This window comes from Pagrus major, chromosome 5 (assembly GCF_040436345.1).
Source record: "Pagrus major chromosome 5, Pma_NU_1.0".
Taxonomy (NCBI): Eukaryota; Metazoa; Chordata; class Actinopteri; order Spariformes; family Sparidae; genus Pagrus; species Pagrus major.
The window spans coordinates 24847350-24857362 of record NC_133219.1 but is presented as its reverse complement, the minus strand read 5'-3'; the positions used below and the strand labels follow the sequence as shown (position 1 = coordinate 24857362).

Genomic DNA, 10013 nt, shown 5'->3' with positions numbered 1-10013 from the left:
AAGTGCACAGTGAAACTGCAGGAGGTCAAGGCTACACCAAAAGTCGGTGCCCAAAGGAGAGTATTCCACATTTGTGTTTTGAATGATTCAAAGTCTTTGTGGACTGGCAATCTTAAAACAATCTTATATGTGTTGGCTTCTGGAAAAATCTTGCCTGATTCTTCTGGAAGGATTTCAATTGTAGGCTTAAGGAGAAAGCCATTGGGAGGTATAGTAGAGGACCCAGAGGACAACTCCAGCACGTTCTCCAAGGTCAAGGAGGCACATTCTCCTTTTAGAATGAAAATGTAGTTTATTGTTGAGCATTTAAATAAATGTTTTTTTCATTCCAAACAACTGTCCTATAGCAACTTGCAAGTGTACTTTAAGCTACATTTATGGGATTATTCAAGTTTAGAAAATCCCCTTAGTTAACGATGCCAGGACACACAGACCATTACTGTATATTCACATGATGAATTTAAAACTCCTTTCTGAATGCACAAATGTATGTGTTCTAGTTAACAAATCATACTGTGTGGATTTGGAACTGGGTTTTTTTTCACAGTAACTATAATGAGTACAGCAATTTATAACAATTAAAACAAAAAACAAAACAAAAAAGAGCTTATTATATTGAGGGTTTATTTTAAAAGGGTTTAGTACCTTCAACATCGATGAGACAATCTCTCCAGAAGCAGATTTTTCTGTTTTTGCCTAAAGAGGTGCACTGAGAGGCTGGGTGGAGTTTTTCCCTTACTGGAGTGGCTGACACACACGCACCTGCAGCAGGTTGGCAATCAGCACCTGCTGTAGTGATGTGTTGGTTGCGAACGAAACAGCTCTTAGAGCCGGCTCTTTGAAGTGAACGATCGGAGCCGGCTCCTGCCTGGGAGCCGGAGCCGCTTCGTATTTTTTTTTTCTGCTCAAGCTGCACGTGACTGGCCAACTACATGATGTGTGGTGGCGTGTGTGTGTCTGAACTGAGCAGGAGGGGGAGGGGCGGGGGTTACAGACACAGCACACACAGAGAGAGAAGAAACAGGAGGGAGGCAGACGCGAGAGGGAGAGAGAAAGAGAACAGCCGCTACAGAGACGACACTGGAAAGGTGACAAAATGAGTGACGGCAGGAAAGTAAAATTTGGATGCATTTCAATAACATTGATAATACAAAGGCAGAGTGTAGAGTATGCAAGGTGAAAATATCATACAGAGCAGGCTCTACAAATAACCTGCACAGGCACATAAGAACCATGCATCCATCAGTGCAGTTAGAAGAAAAGAGACAAGCAAGTGAACCTGCAAGTAATGAAGGTGCCAGTTCGTCCACTGCAACTGTTGCTGCTGCATCAGTGTCTACATATAGTGCACCACCACAACCAGCTAGACCTCCAACCCAGAGCTCAATGAGACAATTTGTGCAAAAGGCTATGACCCCAGTAAGACAGAACACAATTGATGAGGAATTGGCTAAAATGGTTGCACTTGATTTCCAACCATTTTCAATCGTGGATGACAAAGGATTCAAAAGCTTTACTCATGCTCTCAATCCAATGTATGCAATTCCAAGCAGGAAAACTCTCTCCTAAAAAATTATCCCAAGCCTATATGACAAAGAACGTGCTTCACTGCAAGAGAGAGTTAAAAAAGCCACAGCAGTTTGCCTGACTACTGACTGCTGGACATCCCGAACCACCACATCCTACATGTCAGTTACATGCTACTTTGTTGAAAATTACAAAATGGTGTCCTGTCATCTGGATTGTTTCGAGTTCAGTGACAGACACACTTCTGAGAACTTAGCAGAGGAGCTGCTCAAAGTGGCAAAAGAGTGGGACGTGGAAAACAAGGTGGTTTGCTGTGTTAGTGACAATGCAGCCAACATAACAAAAGCAATTAAAATCCTGAAATGGTTCCACCACCCATGTCTTGCACACACAATCAACCTGATTGTAAGAGATGCTCTGAAGGTGATGAAGCCCACTGTGGACAAAGTGAAGGCGATAGTGGAATTCTTCCACAGGAGCACAACAGCCACACAGAAGCTCAAATCTATCCAAAGACAGATGGGCATGCCTGAGCTGAGGCCCAAACAGGAATGTACAACAAGGTGTAACTCAACATTTCATATGTTAAAATGGATTCTGGAGTCCAAGGATGCAGTCATCTCTACTCTGGCTGTCATCAATGCACCTGTTGATCCTCTGAGCCAAGAGGAATGGGAGGTACTGCAGGAGGCATGCACTGTTCTGGAGCCATTTGAGCAGGTCACAGTGGAGATCAGTGCAGACAGGTATAGTGTACAAATGTTATCACATTATTATTATTATTATTATTATTATTATTATTATTATTCAATGATTATTATCATTTTTATTAGTTGTTGCATTATTGGTATGAAAATCAGATTAGACATGAATGGAAATAATATATACTGCTAAATAAAACAAAGCATAATTTTAACAGTTATTGTTTACTTTTTTTAGCTATGTTACAGCCTCCAAAATGCTGATCCTGTGCAAGGGTCTGCAGAGAGTGACAGCTGAGCACCAGACCAGAGTAACCACAGGGAAAGTGATGGAATTAGCGGCTGCTCTCTGTGCATCCATGGACAGAAAGTTCCACAGAATTGAATACAACAGTATTCTCTCAGAAACCAGCATGCTCGACCCACGATTCAAAAAGCTGGCCTTTAATGACAATAGAGCGGCTGATGAAGCTCTTCAGAGAATATCTGCAGCAGCAGCAAGATACGGCCAGCCAACTCCACTGCCAGGGGGCCAAAAGGGAGAAGAGGCGACAGAGGATGATCAAGAGGAGCCACAAGCATCTGGTGTTTGGAGGTTCTTTGAAGAACGAGCAACTGGAGACACCACGAGAAGGAATCCCTCAGCAGATGCAATTATGGAAGTGAGGTCTTATCTTGAGGAGCCTCTTCTCCAGAGAAGTGCAGACCCACTGAGCTGGTGGGAGTACTCAAATATTTATTTTTGTAGCACTCTGTTTTGTATAATAAGCCATATAGAATAATAAACATTTGATATAATGTATGTTTTGTACATTAGTAATTCATTTAACACATGATTTTACATTTTTTTTGGTAATAAATTTTCCCGGAATTCCCATCACTAACCTGCTGATAATCCCCGTTATCCACGCTACCTGCTGCCAGATGATTTCGTCAACCAGATGTGGTATATGGCTCAGCCCGAATAGCCTTCTAGTGATCTACTAGTGTTTTCGTGTGTTTTCAAGATTTAATACTGCTTTGTTCTGCCTCCAGTGCCCACCTGCGACCCAGCTCTGCCAGTGACTCCGTTTTCCAGCAACCCAGCTCTCCACACCTCCGCAGCAGACAGCCCTGTCCTGCACTCACCTGAATAACCACACGCCACAAAGCAACCAGCGCCACCGTGAGCTACCTCTTCTCCTCCATCCATCCCTTGGACTGAGACTCACGCCTGTGCATCTCTACACTTCCACCTGCAGTTACCTGGTTCTTTCAATAAATAACCTTGCTCTTCTCATCCTGCCTTGTGTCCGCTTTTGGGTCCTACAAACTACTACCAAGTGTAACAAATAATACTGGATATATCAAGAGGGCAACAGAGCCCTGGGGAACTCCATACTTCGTATCAGTAAATAACGATCCATATATATATACACTGAACAAAAATATAAAAGCAACACTTTTGTTTTTGCTCCCATTTTTCATGAGCTGAACTCAAAGATCTAAAACTTTTTTAAATACGCAAACAGGTGTGGCATATCAAGACGCTGATTAGACAGCATGAATATTGCACAGGTGTGCCTTAGGCTGGCCACAATAAAAGGCCACTCTAAAATGTGCAGTTTTGCTTTATTGGGGGGGTCTGGGGGGGTCAGAAAACCAGGCAGTATCTGGTGTGACCACCATTTGCCTCACATCTCCTTCACATAGAGTTGATCAGGTTGTTGATTGTTGGGTTAGGGTTAGGCACAGGTGTGCCTTAGGCTGGCCACAATAAAAGGCCACTCTGAAATGTGCAGTTTTGCTTTATTGGAGACGGCTTATGGTAGAGAAATGAACATTCAATTCACGGGCAACAGCTCTGGTGGACATTCCTGCAGTCAGCATGCCAATTGCATGCTCCCTCAAAACTTGCGACCTCTGTGGCATTGTGCTGTGTCATAAAACTGAACATTTTAGAGTGGCCTTTTATTGTCTCTGGATACGACACGTATACGATACGTATACGACAGCGTGTTCCAGTTCCTGCCAATATTCAGCAACTTCGCACAGCCATTGAAGAGGAGTGGACCAACATTCCACAGGCAACAATCAACAACCTGACCAACTCTATGCGAAGGAGATGTGAGGCAAATGGTGGTCACACCAGATACTGAGTGGTTTTCTGACCCCCCAGACCCCCCCAATAAAGCAAAACTGCACATTTTAGAGTGGCCTTTTATTGTGGCCAGCCTAAGGCACACCTGTGCAATATTCATGCTGTGTAATCAGCATCTTGATATGCCACACCTGTTAGGTAGGATGGATTATCTCGGCAAAGGAGAAGTGCTCACTAACACAGATTTAGACAGATTTGTGAACAATATTTGACAGAAATGGATCTTTTGTGTATATTTCTTTACTATCAATAGTGATGTCAAATTTCTCTAGGACTTTCTTTCTTATTGAGAAGCACATTGATACTGTTTTTTTGTGATTGTTAAGTGATTCCTTTGTAGCCATTCTGAAACAGTAACCATCTGTCTGCTTAAGATCTCTGAAGCTTGACAGGGATTCTTTGCTGAAACATAAAACACTGTGTCATCAGCATACATCTGACATTCAGTGTCTGTACAAATGGTAGGCAAATCATTTATGTATAAGCAAAAAAGAATAGGACCTAAAACTGATCCCTGTGGCAGACCGGTCTTACTGTTCAGAGGAGATGTTTTTACATTCTGTAGGCGAACACACTGTTGTCGATATTCCAAATATGAGCTAAGCCAACTAACAGCAAGAGCAGAAAAATTAAACTCATGTCTTAATTTACTGACAAGTATCTCATGACTTACAGTGTCAAAGGCTTTCTTCAAGTCCAAAAACACTGCTCCAACCACATTTCCATTGTCAAGGGAACATTTTATTCTCTCAATGAAGTGGCACAGTGCCATCTCATTTATAAATTGGGGTAATAATAGCCATTTTAAAACTTTGTGGAAATTTCCCTTCTTTAATGGACAAATTTATCAGATGAAGTAATGGGCTTATCAAAATGGCACTATGTTTTTCAAAAATAAAACATAGATTCCAAATGTATCTTTTGCCTTTGAGTTGTTTAATTGCATTATGATTTTTTGAATTTTGGTGTGGTCAGTTTGTTCGATGTTAAAGTAGGAAGCCTGACCATTAGTTATGTTGTTTAAGTTTTGTAATTGTTGAAAATCTAAGTTAAGTTCATCTGTGTTGAGAGTTTTTTGGAAGTTTGATGTAAGTTCATCTACAGATTGTATGAAGTATGTATTCAATTTATTAGCTATTTCCTTGATGTTAGTGGAAATCATTCCTTTAATGCTAGGTTCCTTTATTTCTCCATGGTGCTTTGGCTTACGGTTTAAGAGTGTATTAATATGTTTCCAAAGATATGAACTGTTCCCACCTGAATCATTTATTAGTTGCATGAAATAATTTGTTTTTGCCTTTCTTAGTTCAGTTACAACCCGGTTTCGTAGCCCCTTGTAGTTGACGGATCTGGATCAGACTTTTTATTTCAACCCGGTTTCGTAGCCCCTTGTAGTTGACGGATCTGGATCGTCATACCCTGGGCACCGCTGGATCATTGTTCTCCTCTGTTTTATTATCTCCTTATATCTGTATTTCTGTAAAATTTGATGCCTCTTCACTCTGATGTTTTCTTTTTTTTTTTTTACTGCTAATTATCTTGTGTGTCCTTCCCTCTCCAAGGTCACCATAGTGGAGAGGAGGTTGTATGGCTCGAGCACCGCTCGGCGATGCCTTGGCCTGCTCAGTCGTCCTCCTGGATCCACATACATTATGTATGCATTCTGTAAGTTGTATCAGATATTCTGTCAATGCAATTTTTACATTGTGATTTTGTTGTTCTGTTCTGTACATGCAACATCTATTACATGTCCGTCTGTCCTGGGTGAGGGATCCCTCCTTTGAGATGGAGGAGAAGTCTTCGATAAACCTGGAGCAATAATTGGCCATACCCAGCAGACTTTTTATTTCACCCGAATTCTGGGGGTCTGCAGCATGCTGCTGACTTTTTCGGGACCAGCTGAAACACCTTGTGCTGAGAAGATCAAACCAAAGAACTTGAGCCTGGATTTGTTGAACTCACATTTTTCAGGATTAAGTGTGAGACCGTTTTCTCTGAGTTTCTGGAATAGTGCTCTGAGGTTGTTTTCATGTTCAGTCTGGGAGGCACCATAGACGATGCTAACCCAGACCTCAGCAGCGGAACATATGCCAAAACTCTGTCTTTTGTAGCGCCGCAATCCAAGGTGAGTGGTGAATGTAGTGATTTATCTGCTGTCTGGATGAAGCGCCAGCTGGTGGTATCCAGCTCTCAGATCCAGTATGGAAAACACAGTTGCTCCATTTAACTCATGTATCACGTCGTCCATGGTGGGAGTGATGTGGCGTTCCCTCTCTATCGCTGTGTTAGCTTGTCGCATATCAACGCAAACTCAGATTATATCAGGGTCTTTAGGCTTGGGAGGTGCGACAATAGGTGAGACCCATGGTGTTGGGCCAGTGACCTCCTCAATGATGTCATCTGCCTCCAGTTACCAAGGCTCATCCTCGACTTTCTGGCAGATGTGGAATGGGACACGTCAATGTGGTTGGCATGTAGGTTTGATGTCAGGATTTATGTGAAACTTTGGCTCTGAACAGTTTAGGATGACTCCACCAGCTCATCTGCAACTGTACAGCACTGTGGTGTGGCTGATACTGCTGTGACAACTTTAATAAGTCCCAGTGCGTTGGATGTTTTGTAGCTGAGAACATTGAATCTGTCACCTTTAAATCACAAAGAAGGTGCACATTGTCTTTTTCTGTTCTTTCTCCATACTGCACTTGAAAGCACCACTGACAGGCAATGGAACTTTGGTTTGGTGTTGGAGGGGGTGAGTTGCGAACTTGGCATTAGTTTCTCAAAATTTATTTCACTGACAGTTTGCTGAGGCTCCTGAATCAATTAAAACTAGCATACTACTGCCATTTAGCTTGATGTGGGTCTGTGGCAGCTGTGAGATCTTGTCAGCATCAACTTTCTGAAAAAATACACTATACTACTCGACTCACGAAGCAGAAGTAACCGGATAACTTCAGCTTCGTGTCTGCATATTTGTCATCTTCTTGCTGCAAATGTGTCGTAAATATCATGCACTCATTCTCTGACTACATGCAACAGCAGTGCTTTGAGCCTTGCATCACCAGTAATGTTCATTGCAGTGGTGTAGTTTTCATACCTTTGCACCCATTTATTCCTGTGAGGTCCGACAGAGCCAGGGTCAGTTTCAGTGTCGAAAGGTTGGAGAGCAGCAGTGTTTCCTGCCATGCTTACTGCGGTGTGCCGACTGCCATCCACGGTTGTCTTTGTTAGCTTAATTAGCTTAGCTTAGCCTCACTCATCCACATGTCCGTCTTTCTCCCCTCTTTTCTCTCTGGGAAAACAGTGGTGTCTGTGTTGACTTGTCGTGTGCTTTTCCATTTAAACCCTTGTTGCAAATGTAATGTTTCTGTGTATCTGTGCACCAGATGAATGACTTACTGAACAGCAACATGGTTTTATTAACCCAGGACTCTATAAACATCACAATATATACTGTATATCATGGCAGTCTTGAGTTCCAATGATTTTCTACAACTCTCATTTTTCTGTGATGGAATGAGTGGAACACATACTGCTTTGTCACAAAAACATTCATGACGTTTGGTTCAGTTATGAATTTATTATAGGTCTTCTGAAAATGTGGCCAAATCTCAAAAATATACGCACAGTAATTCTAATATTTGGTTATTTGTCCCTTGGCCATTTTTACCTCAAGGAGGTGCTTTTGATAGCCATCCACAAGCTTCGGGTAGTCCTCTGGCTGAATTTTTTACCACCCCTTAGCTTCCAGGAATCAACAGCACAGTCCACATGTTCTCAATGGAGTTCAAGTCAGGACTATGGAAAGCCATTCCAAATCTCCATTCCAGCCTGATTTAGCCATTCCCTCACCACTTTTGATATGTGTTTGGGATCATTTTCCTGTTAGAACACCTAACTGCACCTAAGACCCAATCTTTTGGCTGATGATTTTAGGTTTTCCTGAAGAATTTAGAGATAATCCTCCTTCATTATTCCATTAAGTTTATTTCGAGCACCAGATCCACTAGCAGCAAAACAGCCCCACAGCATAATACTAGGACCACCATGGTGTTCTTGGGGTTAAAGGCCTCACCTTCTCACCTCAAAACATATTGCTGGTCATTGTGACCAAACAACTAAATTTTTCTTTATCTGACCAGAAGGTTTTCCTCCAGAAGGTTTTTTCTTTGTCCATATGATCAGCAGAAAACTTCCGTCAAGCTGGAGCAGGGCTTCTTTCTTGCATGGCAGCCTCTCAGCCCAGGGCAATGCAAAACACACTTGACTGTGGACACCTGTCTTCAAGCATCTTCTAATTTATTGTGGACTTGCTTTTTGGTGGTTTTTGGTTGACTCTTGACCATCCTGACCAGTTTTCTCCCAGCAGCAGGTGATAGTTTGCATTTTCTTCCTGATCTTGGCAGTGACACAACTGTGCCGTGCACTTTATACTTACAAACAATTGTTTGCACAGTTGATTTTTGGACCTGTAGCTGCTTCGAAATGGCTTCAATGGCTCTCCTGACTTATTCAAATCAATAATGCAATCTTTCATATCAATGCTGCGCTCCTTAGACTTTCCCATTGTAGTGTTTGTGGCTGAGTCTAATGGGTGTATCAAAGTCATCAGCTGTTATCAATCATAATCACTCATGTCAAAGGGCAGAAGTGACTGTTTTTAAGTATTTTATATTGTTGCTCGCTGTGTTTTATTTGCATGAGTTTGTTTTGTTGTATTGCATACTTTTATTGTTGCAAATTGGTTTGTGTCTGCACTTACTGTCACTGCTTGATGTCTGCACTCTCCTTGACTAATTTGATTCCCTGATAACCTGCACCTGGTAGATCTCTTGTATTTGTAACAAGCACTGGTGACCACCAATCGAATCTCTGAGAATGGCGCAAGGGACCAATAGCATGGTTTGATGGGTGGGACCCACCACCTGGGCCAAATGTTAAGGATGATGAGATGATGAGTGTGTCCTTAACGAATCTGTAAGGACACACCCACACAGAGTTTAAAAGCCTGCCAACTCCCCTCTAGTTAGAACTGAGGAAGCCTCTTGGATGAGAGGTGAAACGTCTTCAAGAAACTGAAACAAGTCCAGTTGCCTACGATACAGCACTTAGATTTACCATGACCTGGATGACTGTGAACCCTAATCAGGATGATGAGACTGACACAGAAGAAAAAAGAAAGGAAAGAAGGCAGAGGTGTGCAGAGGTGTGCAGAGAGGACAGAGAGGTGTGTGGAGAGACACAGAGATGTGTGGAGCAAGGACAGTGGTGTACCAGTTGTGGAGAGAGAGAGAGAGAGACTGACAAGCCACCACCTTTTCTCTGCTGCACCCACACTGGACTGCAGGTTTTAAGGGAAGCTGGGATTTTAATATATTTGGGACTCTTTTAAACTGCATGCATTAAAAAAAATGTTAAATACATTTTAAACTTTTGTACCTTGAAGCTTGGCTTTTTTGGTCTCCTCAGTGTTGCTCTCCACCTGATTAAATAAAGAACTCACCTTACAGAAAATTTGGCATTGTCAGCAGGATTGGGTTTGAGAGCACCTGTGGTGACCAAAGAGCATAGTTAGCTATAATGATGCCTGTGTATCCTGGTGCATGTTGGCTGCCAAAATTTAAAGGGCCAGGCCAGATGATTTA

The 10013-nt window shown here is 42.3% G+C and overlaps 1 protein-coding gene across 1 annotated transcript; it reads left to right on the top strand.

Annotated features, from left to right (window-relative positions):
* Nucleotides 1-1143: 1143 nt before the first annotated feature.
* LOC140996513 (zinc finger BED domain-containing protein 4-like) lies at nucleotides 1144-3507 on the top strand. Its single transcript, XM_073466934.1, has 3 exons — nucleotides 1144-2273; nucleotides 2467-2946; nucleotides 3264-3507. Exons 1-3 carry the CDS (start codon nucleotides 1687-1689, stop codon nucleotides 3358-3360), a joined length of 1164 nt encoding a protein of 387 aa, XP_073323035.1. The 5' UTR covers nucleotides 1144-1686; the 3' UTR covers nucleotides 3361-3507.
* Nucleotides 3508-10013: the final 6506 nt, after the last annotated feature.

Excerpts from the sequence above, each read along its gene's own strand:
- LOC140996513 (XM_073466934.1), top strand. The coding sequence starts at position 1,687 with ATGTCAGTTACATGCTACTTTGTTGAAAATTACAAAATGGTGTCCTGT. Across the intron at positions 2,274-2,466 it reads GTGGAGATCAGTGCAGACAG|CTATGTTACAGCCTCCAAAA; the intron begins GTATAGTGTACA and ends TACTTTTTTTAG. Across the intron at positions 2,947-3,263 it reads AGTGCAGACCCACTGAGCTG|TGCCCACCTGCGACCCAGCT; the intron begins GTGGGAGTACTC and ends TTCTGCCTCCAG.